Source organism: Gigantopelta aegis, chromosome 11 (assembly GCF_016097555.1).
Source record: "Gigantopelta aegis isolate Gae_Host chromosome 11, Gae_host_genome, whole genome shotgun sequence".
Lineage (NCBI taxonomy): Eukaryota > Metazoa > Mollusca > Gastropoda > Neomphalida > Peltospiridae > Gigantopelta > Gigantopelta aegis.
Genome location: NC_054709.1, coordinates 3146885 through 3166431, shown reverse-complemented (window position 1 = coordinate 3166431; position 19547 = coordinate 3146885). Strand labels below are relative to the sequence as shown.

At 36.3% G+C, this 19547-nt stretch overlaps 1 protein-coding gene across 1 annotated transcript; it reads left to right on the top strand.

Annotated features, from left to right (window-relative positions):
- The first annotated feature begins 277 nt into the window (after positions 1-277).
- LOC121385292 (GATA zinc finger domain-containing protein 1-like) lies at positions 278-7317 on the top strand. Its single transcript, XM_041515912.1, has 4 exons — positions 278-710; positions 3358-3420; positions 4343-4523; positions 6928-7317. The coding sequence occupies exons 1-4, from the start codon at positions 372-374 to the stop codon at positions 7233-7235; spliced, it is 891 nt and encodes a 296-aa protein (XP_041371846.1). The 5' UTR covers positions 278-371; the 3' UTR covers positions 7236-7317.
- The last annotated feature ends 12230 nt before the right edge of the window (positions 7318-19547 follow it).

Below are 19547 nucleotides of genomic sequence, written 5' to 3'. Positions count from 1 at the left end.
GGGATGGTGCTAATAAAAGATCCCTTGCTGCTAATCGAAAAGAGTAGTTCATGAAGTGGTGACAGGGGGTTTCCTCTCTCAATATCTGTGTGGTCCTTAACTATTTGTCTGACGCCATATAACCGTAAATACAATGTGTTGAGTGCGTCGTTAAATAAAACATTACTTATCTTTACAACATGGTGATGCTACTTTAATACGAATAACTACTGCAGTAGTATTATTTAAATTTCCTGATTATCTCCCTGCATAACTCTCCAAAGAAAGGCAGCTTTAGTGTCACTTCCGTTAGGCAAAATGTTAGCTTTTTTGTGATTGTTCTTTTACTAAATGTTATTTCATTCCCTTAAACGGTTAATTACGTAAACAAAATGCCTTTGGGATATAAACCCATCTGTGCTTCTTGCAAAACAACAACATCGGCAATATGGAGAAAAGGGGAAAAAGAAACTGTTTTGTGTAACTCGTGCGTTGTGAAAGGTAAAACCAATGGAAACGGCGCGAAAGATGGGAATGGGGCAGAAGGAGACGGCGTAAACCTCCAGGGTGCCAAGTCTGCAAATGGTAACAATGGAAATGGAGGATCAAACATGGCTGGTCCCATTTTGAGAAAAAGTTCCCGTATTCGTCCAAGAAAAAGTCGCTTTCAGGCAGCAACGAAAACTTTAGCTACCAAAGGGAAAAGCAGAAGAATAATTTTTAAGAAAAGTGTATGTCCGATATTATTATTGTTTGGTTTAATTTTAATTTTATTAATTTACAACAGTGATTTTTTTAGCATTAAATTAGGCTAATTATTTGTTTATTATTATTAATTATATATATACAATAATAATTTAAAAAAAAATAATTAAGTAGTGATTTGACTCTGGAAAGGTCCTTGTGTCGCAGGATCGAACCACCTCAGTGGATCCATTCAACTGATTTTTTTTTTTACTCTCGTTCCAACCAGTGCACCACAAATGGTCAACGGTTGTGGTGGTATTTGCTTTCCTGTCTGTGGGAATGTGCCTATAACAGATCCCTTGCTGCTAACAGAAAAATGTCTGACTACAATTCAGAATTGCCAAATGGTTGACACCCAGTATAGTGATTTCCCTAGAAATTTGGCACGGCATGGTAGACCAAACACTATTAGGGCATTTTCGGGGCACTTGTTTTTCATTAAAAATACACAAAAATTAATTGAAATAAAAATTTAATGTAATTTATGTGCTTGCTCTAATAAATGAATGGCAAAATGTATAAAAGGCATACTTTATAAATAATAATACCTTTTTGGTTGTTTTATAAAGGCAATTTTAGAATTAATTAGTGAAAAGGGCTTGTTTAATCTCAGGGCAGCATGGCACTGATTAAGGCAAGATGGCACGCTTTCCAGACAATTCATCCACCGGACGATTCGTCCACTCGACTGCATTTTTTTTCAAACATATTAATAGTTATTTCTTTGACATTGTAATCGTTTCTTAACATTATTTTGTGGTATACTATAACCAAAAAAGTAAAATAGAGTTAGAATTCAACATTACTATCCAGTTTTTATTAACTGTTTGTATTCATTATCATGCGGATGATTCGTCCACTCGCTCGTACACGATGTGGTAAATAGGTAATGCAAGCCTCCGTGTCGGAAGACTTTATTACCCCCCGCCCCCCTCCCATCATGTTCTCCTTCAATGGCGTAAATTCTATCCACTGTACCCTCCCTCGTCACATTATCCCCATATGCCTAATAACCTCGAAATAAAATGAAAACTTGTTGTCTTCTATTCCAATTTAATTAAATGTACATTAAAAAACAATTCAACAAAACAACAAATGTCATTCAAAAGTTAACATATTTGACAGTAGTAGAAATGCACAAGTGAATGTTTTTGGTCATTTAAATCAGTGAAGAATCGATGAATGGCATTTCGTCGTTGTTAACTGCACAAATCACTGTAGGAGATTATCCATTCAAATATCACTGGAAGAGAAACGTCCAACAGTCAGCCGACTAATGAATGGATAATCTCGTAACAGCACGAATCAATTCTTTGGCAGTAATTTCATCATTGGTCTCCAAATGGCAAAGAATTCTCCCTGCTGGGTCCTATGCTTCAGCCGTTGCATCCGTCCATACACCCCTGAGCGTGCTGTAACCTCACCGTGGTGCAGGGGTGTAACATTCTCTTTGAGAATGGCCAATACAGCACAAATTGAAATTTTTAGTAAGTCAGTATCTATCTGTGATATTTTATTTTTGCACAATTCTTTACAGTGTTTTTATTTAAATCTTGAATTTTTATATTGATGTTGGTCATCACCTTATTTGTTTGCATTACCATAGTTTGACACCAAATAGCCGATGTATTTTTCGTGCTGGGGTGTCGTTAAACATTCATTCATTCATTCATTCATTCCGTCCATACAGATAGTTAGCGGTGCAGCTTTGAAATAAGGCGTGTTGTTTTAGATGCTACTGGATCCAACTTGGTGAAACAAGCTTAAGCAGTAATGATCCTGTATTGCTAATTACTTCACGATATCACAATAGAGTACACCTGTACACTTAATTGGTAAAGCAAACAGAAACCAAACAAGTTGAAAGAGAAGGGCTAAAGATTATCTTTACTGGGTATATTGTACTAATAACATCCTACGACATGTAGCGTGAAAGGCGTACATTATAGAAACAAACAAAAACCGAATAAATAGAAACACCAAAGAATTATGTCTGCAGAGCATTGTTACAAAAACATCTACCAAGCGTAATCTAATGCAATATCATTTATTTTCACCTTTGTAAATTTATGACACAGCAAAAAACATACGGGGTAAAATATATCTAATAATTTATTTAGCCCCCATGTACATGTAGTACACATTATTTAGGCCGTGGACGAAATGTACTAGGGAAATAAAAACCCAGTGGACGAATCGTCCGGAACTGATTTTGTGTAGTGAACGAATCGTCTCGAGTTCCTCAGTGGACAAATTTTCAGTGGACGAATCGTCCGTGGACGAATTGTCCAGTGGACGAATCGACTGCATCCCGATGGCACTAGACTATCGAGGCATGGTGCCGCACCATGCTAAAACAAGCTAGAGAAAAAATTAATTAATCAATGTGCTCTAGTCGTGGTGTCGTTAAACAAAAACAAACTTTTTTCTTCTTTTAAAAAAAAGAAGTAAATTTACCAACCAAAGGGAAATATACATACATGCATAGTAATCTTATTCCCCGGTTGAACATTAACATGTTATATATGTGTATTTATAAGAAAATGTATCAACAATGTTGGTATATAATATATTATATTTATGGCTTGTAATATACTAATAGCTTGATTTTTATTTTGGATTTTGATTTAGCAACCTGTGAAGGCTCCTATTGCTGTTTCCACCATAGTTACAGGAGAAAGTATCTTTCATGATGTAAGTATTTTGGTAGTAAACATGGCCTCAGGGTGTCACAGAATCTACATGTAAACACAAGTATAATAAGTACTGCGTCCCATAAATTAATAATGCTCAATTTAATCAAGTTCTTCAAGCATTGCTCATTTGAACCAGCTGACCAGTTAATACAGTATGGTACAAGTTTAATTTTAAACAATCTTTGTTTATAAATGATGTTCACTAAGGTCGTCATCTGGTGACTTAAAGTGAATATGGATTTTTTTCTTCTCTAAAAATTGGGAATAAATGCAAATGACAGTGTAGTTTTATATAGATCTGCATTGTAATTTGGACAAAACAGATTTTTTCTTAATTTAGAGCACACAAATCTTTTGAATGCAGTCAAAAAAAGCTTGTAGGACGATATCTGGAGTGGAGTGGGGGGACACAATCTCTACTATGGGGCCCACAGTCTCTACTAGTCTTGTGGGGGCTGGGCCTACAAGTCACATTGTTTATCTTTATACAGAGTAGCACACAAACATTTTTCATTTTCGTCATCAAGTCGGAGACAGCCCCCTGCTCACCCCTCGTGGTTCCTACAGGCCTGAGTTTACAATGTTAATAATAAGTAACAAAGAGTTGTAGATATTCAGAAATGCATTTAAAGTTATTTTAATCTAATAACAGTTTATCATTTCGGAAAGACTTCCGAACATTCCAGCATGTATGCATGCTAATAATATCACTAAACCTAAGCTTGAATGAACTGAATGCTGGAACGTTCGGAAGTCTTGCCAACATTTCAGTGGTTTTGAGGTCAAATGTTTTTTAAGGTCAACATGTTTCTACTTACTTTGGGCTTTTTTATTTTGGGCATAATTTTCGTGTGTGAACTTTGGTGCAATCAAAAGCCCTGACCCATGACCCAATGATGCTCTTGTTGTGTTGTTTCCAGGGCATGTACTACCAGGTAGGGGATGTGGTATCTCTCGTAGATCACGATGGCTCGGTGTACTACGCACAACTCCGCGGCTTTATGCAGGATCAGTACAGCGAGAAGAGCGCAGTGATAACGTGGCTTCTACCCACTCAAGGCAGTCCACGGCACAGATTTGATCCATCCACTTATATATTAGGTAGGTCGTTTCAGGAGGAAAGTTCTCCAGTGAGGGAGATATTAGGTCAACATAACCAAGTTAATAAAAAACATATGAAGCACACATATAATAATGTGTAATGACGTAAATTTTGGAAAGTGATGTTCAAATATGACGTTACTTCCCCAGTCCATGTTCAGACTGTGCATGTGAAATATGACATCATTTCATCGTCTCCTTCTAGTTGTGGTTGAAACTTCATTAAACAAACAAAAAAAATATATTGAAAATAAAGAATTATTACACTCGCATGTGATTCGTACCAATATTATGGAACTTGTGTCAGGATTCATGTATTACCCTAGCTCTTGCTCGGGCCATACAAAAATCCCGACACTTGTTTCTTGAAATCAGTACAGCACACAAGCTTGTGCAATAATCTCTATTTATTACCCACACGGTTAAAAATATCTTGGTAAATATTAAAGTGTTATATCCACTAGAACGTCTGGTGGGAAGTTAAACTTGATGTCATCGATTGGTGCACTACAGTCTTATCAGAATGTCAACAAAATGAGATCAGTGATATAAATTAAAAACTATTATGGGTAATAAATAGGATATTAAACGTTGATGTCATCGATTGGTGCACTACAGTCTTATCAGAATGTCAACAAAATGAGATCAGTGATATAAATTAAAAACTATTATGGGTAATAAATAGGATATTAAACTCGCTACCATTTCATATCATGTTTATGTCCCTCTTGACAATTGAAAATTATTTCACTCATGATATAATATGATACAAAATGTAAGCTTGTTTAACCTTCTGACTACTGCAGGCGAGATATTTCCCACCATTTTACCCATGGCACTCACAGAAAACGGTGACCATTCACAGGAAGTATATTATTTGACAGTATGGCATTTTTAGTTTTTCAATGGAAAATACCTGGGCATTTTGAGTTGAAAAAGTGGTTTTCGGCAAGTACTTTTGCTTGATAACTATGGTGGCACTTCATGGTCATTTTCAGGAATCGATAGCTGATTGTGACAGCTAATTTAATAACAAATTTGATTGTTTTATCAACAACGAAAATCACCAAATATTGGGATATGAATTGCAGTTCATTTTTAAAAACAATTCTGGTTAGAAAAACACGGATATTCAGAATAATGGACATAAATACTGGACATCTAGCCACAAATGTCTGTCGATTCTTTGTCTAATTTTAATCACCATTAACTGATCTAAAAGAAATGTATCGTTCATAGTCACTGCTGGCCTGGGGCGGGACGTAGCCCAGTGGTACATCGCTCGCTCAATGCGCGGTTGGTCTGGGATCGATCCCCATCGGTGGGCCCATTGGGCTATTTCTCGTTCCAGCCAGTGCACCACAACTGGTATATCAAAGGCTGTGGTATATGCTGTCCTGTCTGTGGGATGGTGCATATAAAAGATCCCTTGCTGCTAATTGAAAAGAGTGGCCCATGACGTGGTGACAGCAGGTTTTCTCTCTCATTATCTGTGTGGTCCTTGACCGGCCTCGGTGGCGTCGTGGCAGGCCATCGGTCTACAGGCTGGTAGGTACTGGGTTCGGATCCCAGTCGAGGCATGGGATTTTTAATCGAGATACCGACTCCAAACCCTGAGTGAGTGCTCCGCAAGGCTCAATGGGTAGGTGTAAACCACTTGCACCGACCAGTGATCCATAACTGATTCAACAAAGGCCATGGTTTGTGCTATCCTGCCTGTGGGAAGCGCAAATAAAAGATCCCTTGCTGCCTGTCGTAAAAAGAGTAGCCTATGTGGCGACAGCGGGTTTCCTCTAAAAACAGTGTCAGAATGACCATATGTTTGACGTCCAATAGCCGATGATAAGATAAAAAAATCAATGTGCTCTAGCGGCGTCGTTAAATAAAACAAACTTTACTGTGTGGTCCTTAACCATATGTTTGACGTCATATAACCGTAAATAAAATGTGTTGAGTGCGTCGTTAAATAAAACATTTCTTTTCTTTCTTTCACTGCTGGCCTCGATGTGTAGTCAACAATCGAATGAAAAGAAGAAGAAAAAGACTGATCTAAAATATCATTAAAAAAAACAACACGAAAATGATACTTACTAATTCAACATGAACTTTATTTTATGTATTTATTTAAGAAAATTAGGTGCATATATGTGAGTAAAAGTTATAAACTTGTACCCACTCAACGTGGTTTTCGTCAAAAGTTAATCCAATAGTCTGAAGGTTAATAATCCTATAAGTACTGAACTTGCACTTCACAGTTCATAGATAGATAGGGAATAACTGGTTACTGTCTTAAGATATGGGCTTTATCTTGCTCAGGTCGAATGGCGATGAGCCCTGGTCTGTTTTTAAGCAGAAATTTCCCCGTTTCAACGTCACAGACATTTGTTTCCTGGTTTATTTTTAGGTCCTGAAGAAGATCTTCCGCGCAAACTGGACTTCATGGAGTTCGTATGTCACGCTCCATCGGATTATTTCCGAGCCTACCACGCTCCATATCACACCGTGACATCCGACCACAGCCTGTGTTACGTGTGGACATCAATGGGCTCTCAGGTGCAGCCTGTGCCGGCGTTTGACGAAATGTTTCACATACAGCCAGTCCCACGAGCTGGCGGAAAGGTTGCCAAGGAGAAAACCGCGAAGGACAAACATAAAGAAAGGGAGAAAACGGATTTAGCTAAAGTTATAAAAACTGAAAAAGAGGTTTCATAGCCGTTATTGTAGGGCTTGGTGTAAGAACAATCCGCACTGTAAATCATGATGTTTAGTCAGCTATAAAAGTATTCGTGAACTTTGTGAAGATGTTGACATGTCATTCTGTTGTTCATTTTACTGTTAAGATTTTTGTTTTGTTGTGAATTCCAATTGTCTGCACAGGGCTCGAAATAGGAAATAAAATATGGCCTGGTTTTTACAAAATATTTTAAATTGCAGGTCAAAACAAATATGGCTTGCTGTTTTAAATATTTTAAATAGCAGTTCCAAAAAAATATGGCGAGCCGTTTTAAATACCGGTATTTTAATTAGCAGGTAAAAAAAAAAATGGCCTGCTGTTTTAAATATTTTAAATAGCAGTTCCTAAAAAATATGGCCTGCTGTTTTAAATATTTTAAATAGCAGGTCAAAAAAAATGTGGCCTGCTGTATGAAAAACTATGGCTGCTGGAAATAAGACCACATGGAATGAGTGGAATTTTTAGTTTAGTGTACAGAAAATGAGTCAGGGCTCACTCTGTGCATTGCTAAATTAGCCAATTGCTAATTTTTTATACAAAGTGGCTACAACTTTTAGTCTTTGGCTAATAAAATATTTCTTAGATTGACGACATTGTAATAATTTTCAAAGAAATTCTCTACATATTTCATAATTGGCTAAACCAATTTTTTTTTACAGTGAGAGCCCTGTTGAGGTTCTCCAAGATATATTTTTAGATCATTATGGAATTAAAATAGAACAGTTTGTTTTGTTTAATGACACCACTAGAGCACATTGATTTATTGATCATCAGGTCAAAATGTCAAACATTGGTAATTTTCACAGTCGTAGAGAGGAAACCCCTACATTTTTCTATTACTAGTATTAGTAGCATGGGATCTTTTATATGGGACACACAGATGGGACAGCACATACCACTGCCTTTGATATACCATTTGTGGTGCACTAGCTGGAATGAGAAATAACCCAATGGGGATTGATCCCAAACTGACCGTCAATCAAGCGAGTGTTTTATCACTGGGCTACATTTCACCCTAAAATAGAACAGATTCACAAGCTAAATAACATGACATTATCTGTCTCTTAACACCATGTCTGGTATATCAAACGCCGTGGTATGCACTTTCTGTCTGTATTATTGGGACATATAAAAGATCCCTTGCTACTAATGGAAAAATCTCTCCCACCCTCCCCAACCCTTTTCCTGTTCTGAATAGAGGAGCTGTCTGAGGCTGGCACCTGTGCCTATGACAGGCATGCACTACAACAGCTTGTTCTGAATGTGTACATAAAACCCTATGACCTAACCTAATGGAAAAATGTGGCAGGTTTGCTTTCTAAGACTATATGTCAAAATTATCCCTGTCCATATCCCCATTAGGCATTTCTCGCTCTAGCCAGTGCACCACAACTGGTATATCAAAGGTATGTGCTATCCTGTTTGTAGGATGGTGCATATAAAAGACCCCTTGCTACTAATGGAAAAATGTAGTGTGTTACCTTTTTAAGACTATGTCAAAATTACCAAATGTTTGACATCCAGTAGCTGATGATTAATAAATCAATGTGCTCTAGTGGTGCTGTTAAACAAAACAAACTATTAACTGTCTCTTGAAAAATGGTCTGTGATACTGGGGTAGACTTAGTAGGTGACTTTCTATTTCACCAGCTACGTCTAAAAAATGGACTGCTTTTCACACGTGGTCGCTATTTCGAACCGGTGAATTTCTATTTCACCAGCTACGTCTGAAAAATAAACTGCTTTTCACACGTGGCCGCTATTTCGAATCCTGCTGCATATTAATTAGGTCTCTCTTTGTTTTGCCATTCACTAGAACTACGTGTATGTTTGTCTGCCAAATATTTGCATGCATCTTGAAATGTTCCTGAATTACAAAATCAGGGTTTCTGCCAGAGGGTAAAAATGGGTATGGCGCCATACCCAAATATTTTGCAGGTTTTCTTAACCCTAACCCTAAACTTAACCCTTTTTCTTTCTGGGGGAGGTCTTCCCCCCCCCATACCCCCTTTTGACTATGGTTGCATTCAGTTCCATAGTGCCATACCCAAAAAAAAAACATTTCTGGCATAAACACTGATTTAAAATGGTGCTTAAGTTTTGTAAATATGGATTTTATCGTTTAAAAGTACTTGAATTTTTGTCTTTTTCAAGTGCTTGAAATTTATATTTACGTTTTTTTAATTTAGTGCACAGATGTAAATACATTTCTGTTATTTTTCATCCCAATTAAAGGCTTACATGTAGTCTGATTATGACTTCTTTTACAAGGGGGTGGGGGGGGATGTAGCCCAGTGGTACAGTGCTCGCTCGATGTGCAGTTGGTTTGGGATCGATCCCCGTCGGTGGGCCCATTGGGCTATTTCTCGTTCCAGCCAGTGCACCACGACTCGTTTATCAAAGGCCATGGTATGTACTACCCTGTCTGTGGGGTGGTGTATATAAAAGATCCCTTGCTGCTAATCGAAAAAGAGTAGCTCATGAAGTGGCGACAGTGGGTTTCCTCTCTCAATATCTGTGTGGTCCTTAACCATACGTCTAATGCCATATAACCGTAAATAAAAAATTAGTTTAGTGCATCGTTAAATAAAACATTTGTTTTGTTTTTTTTTTTTTTTTTACAATTTACACAAAAAAGCTGGATGTCATGTTTGTGTGTGAAAACACAAAATGATTGAGTGAACACTAGAGCTGGGCGGTATACCGTATATATATATATATATATATATACTGTTCAGTATCGGTATCATGTCAGTACTGATCTACCATTCTGAGTAAATCTCAAGTTACCAAAATTTTGGTATTGAAAAATGTTATTCGCCATTTAGTAAAGCACTAACAATATATCTGACAAACGCAAAAAGTTGAGAGAGAGAGAGACAGAGAGACACACACACACACACACACACACACACACACACACACACACACACACACACACACACACACAGACAGAGATATGAGGGCCTTGTGTATGGAATTTAATTTTATTTAGTGGATAAGTCTAACTTGAGCATGCATTTAAAGCAGAGTATATTAAAAATACCGTTTGGTATTGTATCTATACCGAATACTGTACCAATACCGAGGTAAATCACCTCCAAAATACCGATACTGATACGAACCTGAAATTTCAATACCGCACAGCTCTAGTGAACACATGGGATTGCTTGTCAGTGAGTAACGGTGAATATTTGTTTATAAACTCGAGTGGTAAGTGTGTGAATCATATGGGTCGAATTTACGAAGCCTGTTTTTTACTTAAACACATGTCACTACATGTACATATATTTACAATGCTTAAACACCTGCGCTTAAGATAAAATCGGTTTTGTCGTAAATTTGGTCCAATATGTCTAGCCTTTAGGCTCCACTTTCCATTAACGCAAATCCATTTGTAGGCATTCAGTGCACTGAAATAAAGATTGATTGATGAAACATTTTTAGTGTATGATGTAATAATGGAAAATACTTACTAGTGGCTTAAACGGTCACTTCAATGTCAAATAGAAATTGGCTTGTGGAAATGCACGGTAGCACATTTCTGTGCACAGAACCGTGTTAATGGAAAGTGGAAGTTAGGCACAGAACCGTGTTAATGGAAAGTGGAAGTTAGGCACAGAACCGTGTTAATGGAAAGTGGAAGTTAGGACAATTCAGGGCTAAGTCAATAAATACAAACACCCAGTTATTTCGTAATACATAGACGATAATACACGACTTACCAGTTATTATCAAATTTATGTCCCGAGTGAAATAATTTTCACTTGTCACGAGCTTTAGCTTTAGCTTTGATAATAACTGGAACCGAGTTTGTTATTCTATTTATTACCTCCGCTATTTTTTTCTTCTAAAAACCTTTATTTTCCACGCACATGCACGAAGGCCAACCTGTATAGAAATGATGTAAACTACTAAAGACGCACTGTTCTGAGAATTACTATAACGTTGTAATTTAATCACGTTCATAGATAATTTAAAAAACACACAAGTTCTCTTTATTCTGCTTCAATATCTATAATGAATTGCATTAAAATGACATTTTGTCATTAATTTAACACCAAAAACAGAGACCCGTAAAGGCAAACTCTTTAAACTACATGACGTCATTTTGAGTTTGTTAAATCGTAATGACGTCATATTTAGTACCGACAAAGTCATTGGTTTGTAAGCGTCAAATTGTACAATAATATTGTTCGTTAAACCAATGCAGAATATTTCTCACTGAGAAAATATGGAAAATATTTTCCCTGTTATGAGTGACCACTGGGGTAATAAAATATCACTTATTACATAAAATGTATTCGCCAAATTAAAATAAATTTGCCAATTGTTTTTAAAATTTGAAGTGGGCACAAGTGCATGAACTAGCCCTGAAAGTTATAGTTAAAAAAAGAAGTTTGTTTTATTTAACGACACCACTACATCACATTGATTTATTAATCATCGGTTGTTGGATGTCAAACATTTGGTAATTTTTACGTATAGTCTTAGAAAGGAAAGCCAGTACATTTTTCCATTAGTAGCAAGGGATCTTTTATATGCACTATCCCACAAACAAGATAGCACATACCACGGCCTTTCATATAGCAGTCCTAGTGCACTGGCTAGAGCGAGAAGTAGCCTACTGAGGATATGGATGGGGATCGATCCAAGACCGACCGCGCATCAAGCAAGTGCTTTACCACTGGGCTACGTCATGCAGAGGTAGATTACAGGTATAGTCTTTGTTATACATAAAATCAAGACAAACTGAATATGGTTTTCTTGAAATAGTGCCAAGTGAGCAATCGCATGACTTTTTCCTTTTTTTTTTTTTTTAATGACACCACTTGAGCACATTGTTTAATTAATAATCGGTCAAACATTTGGCATTTCTGACTCGTAGTCATCAGAGGAAACCTGTTACATTTGTCTTAATGCAGCAAAGGGATCTTTTATACGACTTTCCCATGTACAGGAAAGCACATTCCATGACTTTTGACCAGTTGTGGTGCACTGGTTGGAACGAGAAAAAACCCATCATTTGAATGAATCCATCGAGGTGGTTCGATCCTGCAATGCAAGCATCTCAAGCGAGCACTCAACCGACTTGAGCTAAATCGCGACCATGACTTTTTACATCCCGCCCATGACTTTTTAAATCCCACCTGACGTTTTAAATCCCGCCCATGACTTTTTACATCCCGCCCATGACTTTTTAAATCCCACCTATGAATTTTAAATCCCACCAGACATTTTAAATCCCGACCATGAATTTTTAAATCCTACCCATGACTTTTTAATTCCTGCCCATGACTTTTTAAATCCTACTCATGACTTTATAAATCCTACCCATGACTTTTTAAATCTCACCAGACTTTATAAATCCTGCCCATGACTTTTAAATAAAATGTATTAAGATCTTATTGCAGGATGGTGATCAGTTTGTCACTCCTAAAACTTTCCATTGGAGTGATTGATCACTTGCCTCTCCTGGCAGACTGGTGTCTAGTCCTTGCAGGGGCGGATTATGGGGGGTTTCAGAGTTGCATGGACCCCCTTACCTAAAGCATAATCTGCCCTGCCTTGGGAAACACTGCAAATCTATTTTAAAATTCCTTGAAAATCTATCCATATATCATAATGGATCACCAATACGGCAAAAATTAGACCAAACTATTTCCAATTATACAAATGTAAGTCATGATTGAAAAACATTATTTAAATTTTAATTCTCTCCAGACCCCACCACTAGAGCACATTGATTTATGAATCATCAGCTACTGGATGTCAAACATTCGGTAATTGCAACAGTCTTATAGAAGAAACCTGCTACATTTTTCATTAGTAACAAGGGCTCTTTTATATGCACCATCCCACAGAAAGGATAGCACATACCACAGCCTTTGATATACCAGTCGTGGTGCATTGGCTGGAGCGAGAAATAACCCAATGGGCTACAGACGGGGATTGATCTCTTACCGACCACATTTACCACTGGGCTACATCCCGCCCCTACATATATATATATACAGTGAAACCCCTCTAAACCGGACACCCTAGGGACCAAATAAAATGTCCGGTTTTAAGAGGTATTCGGTTTAGAGAGGTTACGTTCTTTACTGATTTTTAAAAAAGGACCGTGAAAAATGTCCAGATTTGAGGGAATTCCTGTTTACAGAGGGTCCGGTTTGAAGAGGTTTCACTGTATATGTATTAATACACAATCGTAGAGAGAGAGAGTGAGACAAAGAGCGAAAGAGAGACAGAGAATGGGAGGGAGAGATAGAGAGATGAGTTACAGAGAATAAAAATACAATCTTAAAACTGGTGCTTCTCATGTCTTTTAGTGATTCATTGTAAATCATTAAAAAAAATCATTTAAAATGTTTTTGTTGTTTTTTAAATGTCAAAGTGGAGGGGAGGGAAACTTATAAACTCATTTTTCCATTGGCAGCAAGGGATCTTTTATATGATTTTGCTCACAGACAGAACATCACATACCACAGCCTTTGATATATATATATATGTCAGTCATGAAGTAATGCTTGGGATAGGGAAAAATCCAATCAAGAGAATGGTTCTACTGAGTAAGAATAAAAAAAGAGACTAAAATTTTAACTTTTTATTCATAAAAGCTTTCTATATACAAGTATACAAATGAGTTGAATACCAGGAAGAAAGGAAATGTTTTATTTAACGACGCACTTAACACATTTTATTTATGGTTATATGGCGTCGGACATATGGTTAAACATATGACAAACACAGTTGTAGATATTTATATTCATCATATAATAGCTAGCAGTGTAATTAAAGTGTGATATTTTTCAGATCACATATTTTCAGAATTTGATAACTTTGCCAATTAGATATAAATTAATAGAGGTCACTGCATTACATTTATTGACATTTAAGCAAAGGTACTACGGTGACACTCTATAATTGATGTATACATTCATAGTCATCAAACAAAAACATTTCAACAGCAACTTTACACTAAAAGCTACCCAGCATTCAGAAAACAAAAAAACGTTAAGCACTAGTTTATTTTTTATGTAAGGATATCCAAAATGACATCATTCAAGTTTGACGTAATTCCCATTCAGAAAGGCCCCAAGTCACATATTCTTATGTCATTTGAATATCGCATAATGGCTGACTGGAATCAAAGTTGCATATGCAGTTAACAAAAATATGTATTAAGCTTGAGATTATATGATAAAGAGATTATTGACCATGTTTGTTTAGGTATCATAAATATCATATATTGGGAATAAAAATAATGTATTACCGGTACACTTTTAATTCATAATATATCATATTGACGATACCAAAACACACTGGTAATAACTATTTCTTACACACCCAATGGTGAGAACACCATGCATTATTATAACACATACATTGTTTACACACATACAATTTCAAGACATATGACTGGCTGCTCCTAGGTGATGACCATGTCACCAATGCCATATATCCAATGAAAAACAACACAATGGAAATGGATTACACTGTGACGCATAAGTCAGCTACAAGTGCAAAGGGTTGTAAATATCTTTTAGTCAAAAGAGATGTTAAAACTTGGTTTTTGAGGATATGTAAGAAATAGAATAATACATTCGTGTCTGTTAGATACCATTTATCTTGGAACTCATTTAAAAATGTACCCAACTCACATTTGCTCGTTAAGATACCTTTTAAAATAACTCGTGAGATAAATAGTATCTAACAGCCACTCACGTAGTATTCTCTTCATATATATTATATATATATATATATATATATATTCGAACCATGGACTCCAGAAATAGGGGAATATCCTATTAACTCCATTGGTAGAACACTGGACATTCATACTGATGGTCCATGGTTCGAATCCCCTCTGTTCCATACATATACTACATTACAATTCTGTCACTTCTTCTAAAATTAAACATTTCTCATTACAACCCACATATATGGTAATATAAATATTGTATTTTATCACACTATCTTTAAGGCATGGATCATAATGATACACTGAATACTGTTATGGCACATTTATGACATCACTAGTCTGTGTGGCAGCTGCCAGCTTGCGGTAGTTATGGTTTGTGAAATTGACATTATTCAGCATCTTTGAAACTGGCCTTATTGAATGTTGTCAACATTCGACCGTGAAGTGATTACACAGTTTGTTAATACATGTAACAAATAAATTACCACATTTATATAAATGCTACACAAAATTTATGGAACTCATTTAAGAATGGTTTTATATCCCATTATCTCACTCGGGGAATAAAATAATTCATGTTTCATAAATTTCATAGGGCACTGCTCTCATATAATAATATATATGTACATCTCTTGTCATAATTTTTTTTTTTTTTTTAATTTAGATTAACATTTTTTATGCGTCATTAATTCTGTACTAGTTTATCCAGCCAATAAAAATGCAATAAAAATAACAATTAAAATAAACAAAAACAAACGAAATGTGAGTTTGACCAAAATTGTGTTCATCTGTGTATATACATGGATTTGAATATTTAATAGCATTTAAGACGCCAATGGCTGATGTCAGCTGAACAATACTAAAGCTACTGCATTCATCCCTTATCCTCTCATTAGTAAGCATATGGATAAAATAATCTATAATATCACTCACTTCAAAGTACACAACTGCAACACATAGGATAAAATCATGCACCAATAAAAATTGCATCAACGTAACAAAATGAAACAAAGGCAATGGGCTCAACAGGCCACCTGAGTAAATTGTCGACCATACCAAAAACAAAGAAGATACGTACAAGATTAATCGAGAGCCTAACACCGTTTTTTCTTGAGAGGTCAGGATGATAAAATTAAAAAAAAAAATTCTCCATGGGTCAAGGAAGCTTTGCACCAAATTTATTTGCAAATGGTCTGGTAGTTGTGGAGAAATTTGCTTAAATATATTTCTCTATACAATTGTTAAAAACACTTCCCCCTTCCCCCTCCATAAACAGCACCTAACATTAACTTGTGGAGACCCTAGTGACCTGGAGGCAATTTCACAAAACATCGTAAGTTTACGTCTGCAATTAGCAGTTACACCAGACATACATTTACAAGTGTGTGGCATCTACATGTATACCACATATAAAATTACATCATTACGGAAAATGAAGTATTTTAAGGACAAAAGAAAATGAAATGATGTGTATTTCTAACTATATTTGTTGTACTATAATAATAGTAACAAGAACTGTGGTTTAGTCTTATATTTATGTCTATGTACAAAACTAGGTTTACAATGCTTGGTGAAATTGGGCCCAGTTACGTTAAAAGCTATCTGTCCTGGGACTGAACCATGATAATCTACCCAGAACATGACAGTATTGTTTAGTTGGTGCACTGGCCTACAAGCAGCTGGAGCTGTCCTGGGACTGAACCATGATAATCTACCCAGAACATGACAGTATTGTTTAGTTGGTGCACTGGCCTACAAGCAGCTGGAGCTGTCCTGGGACTGAACCATGATAATCTACCCAGAACATGACAGTATTGTTTACTTGGTGCACTGGCCTACAAGCAGCTGGAGCTGTCCTGGGACTGAACCATGATAATCTACCCAGAACATGACAGTATTGTTTACTTGGTGCACTGGCCTACAAGCAGCTGGAGCTGTCCTGGGACTGAACCATGATAATCTACCCAGAACATGACAGTATTGTTTAGTTGGTGCACTGGCATACAAGCAGCTGGAGCTGGTCCAGGTATGTGAAGCAGACGACGATTGTGCATTCAAAGCAAGTCTTGTTTGATTTTTACTGCATGGTTTTACACTAGGGACGTCACGATACACATAATCCACGATACGTATCAGGATACATAATATAATATTCTCTCTCCACTTCGGTCTGTCCTTGACGTAAATAACTTGTCAAGAAGTGCATCTCAGTTGGTGTTGGAAAACCAATAGGAAATTAAAATAGGAATATATACATAGTCAAACTAGGAATCGACATCGGTAGTATCGTGGTGTATCGTGACACCCCAATTTGACACAAATCACCATGGAGCATATCTACAAATGGGTGGGTACAGGGAAGGTTGTTTTCATCCCTAAAGAATAAAATTAAATCATAATTCTGGAGAAATTCTCTCACCCCTCCGTTAAATGATGAAAACAGTTTTGTTTTCTTTAATAGCACCACTAGAGCACATTGATTTATTAATCGGTGGCTATTGGATGTCAAACTTTTGGTAATTATGACATAGACTGATAGAGTGTTAGAGTTTAAAGTTTATTTTGTTTAACGACACCACTAGAGCACATTGATTTATTAATCATTGGCTATTGGATGTCAATCATTTGGTAATTGTGACATGGAGTCTTAGAGAGGAAACCTGCTACATTTTTCCATTAGTATCAAATAATCTCTTATATGCTCCATCCCATTAAACAAAACAAAAGGTTTTTTTTAACTATTTGTAAAAGTAAACCCAACCAAACTGAAACATAATTTACATTCATAAATGGTCCTGTACAATTCACTTTGTTTATCATCTGTATTCAATCTGATTAAAATTAGCTCTACTGGGTCTACCAGTAGATCTAACAGCATTGCGTGGACTCCCCATGTCCAGGTGACATTTCATCTATAAATAACAATTTTAATATCAACCAATTACACTTCGCCTTTTATAGCGTTATTCGGGTGCATACAAATTCTAAAAATATCGGGCGAGACTATTTATGCAATAGGTGAACTTGTTGGTCTATTTCAACATAACAAAACAGGGGGAAAAGTGTAGAAATAAACTCTGGATTGTATACTAGTATAAACAGATTTATGGCTATACCATCACAGGTTTTTTTTGTGTCTTTAAACAAATTTTATATTGCAATTAGTTTCCGATATACTTCATAATTCACCCGAATCATTTTGTATCCCCTTGGCATAATTCCGAATGTTTTCAAATTCTTTTCATATCACTGGCATGATTTTACAAGTAAGGTTGTGATTTGTCGAATGAAAAGTCAACTGGACATGAGCTCCAACAGGCTGCCGTTAGATCCACATGTAATAGTGGAGCTAATTTTAATTAGATTGATCTGTACTCTTTCTTTAGTTTATTGGTTAGATTTTTTATACTTTTTTATTTGACAAGGTTTTAGTGTCCAATTGCCACAACCTCTATGGTGGAGTCGAGACACTATAATTCAACTGGGTTACCTGTCTACACAATTATTTAAAACCAAAGTTACAGTAAACCGGCCTTGATGGCGCTGTGGTTATATCATCAGACTCCCCCCACCTCTTTCACGAAGAATTACCAACAGGGAAACAATCCCGTACTTCAGGAAATGTTAGCGAGCAAAATATTTTAGCAAATTTAGCAAGGCCATGCATACAAGACGCTAATATTTCATGACGCAAAATTTAAAGATACACACAACAGATTGTTCCGAAAAATGCTTGCGTGATTAAAACGTTTTGTCAGTGATTAGATGAGCACAAAACAATTTATTTCATGTTATAGATCAAAGATCAGGCAAGGGGGTGGCGTGGGTGAAATAAATAATCGCCCTTTCATACTAACCGTCGCATAATTTTTCATCCATGGCGAAGTTCTAAGTCGCCTTCTTTTAAAAAAATCCAAAAAAAATCACAATGATTCTGGCTTTTTTCCCCTTAGAAGTTTTTCTAGCCTAGCTTGAACCCTGTAGATTAAATAAAAAGAATAGCAAACAATAGTTAGTTTGCATGTAAATTATTGCAAAAATGTTTACCAGTGTTAAGTTGTCTGCACGTTGCATAACATCAAAATTGATCAAAAGGATTATTTCAGGTGGTCTTACAACTTGAGGTCATATTTTTCTTTCAGTATCCAAAATGTCACTGTGCATGAACTAGGACGTGCATTCTGATTGCAATTTAAATATGCCCCTTATTTCGGTATCAAATATACCCACATTTTCTGTGCAATCCATGCTTTAAAAAAAAAAAAAGCTGCATCACCGCATCAATTCTGAAACTTTGGTCTGAGACAGGACATTTTTTTTGTGTGCCTAATATGTCACGTTTGGATTTCACTAAAATTTAAGATCTCTAATATTTTATGATTTATAGTATTTCTTGAACAGCTTTTCACAACCCTGGTACTTACACATTGTTAACAAAATTTTAAAGTTTGTTTTGTTTAACAACACCATTAGAGCACGCTGATTAATTAATCATCGGTTATTGGATGTCAAACATTTGATAATTCTGACAAGTAGTCATCAGAGGAAACCCGTTACATTTTTCCCAATGCAGAAAGGGATCTTT

Bases quoted from the DNA above. Each gene is read 5' to 3' on its own strand.
- LOC121385292 (XM_041515912.1), top strand. From the start codon at position 372: ATGCCTTTGGGATATAAACCCATCTGTGCTTCTTGCAAAACAACAACA. The intron at 3,421-4,342 runs GTAAGTATTTTG...TGTTGTTTCCAG, and splicing joins GAGAAAGTATCTTTCATGAT to GGCATGTACTACCAGGTAGG. The intron at 4,524-6,927 runs GTAGGTCGTTTC...GTTTATTTTTAG, and splicing joins TCCATCCACTTATATATTAG to GTCCTGAAGAAGATCTTCCG.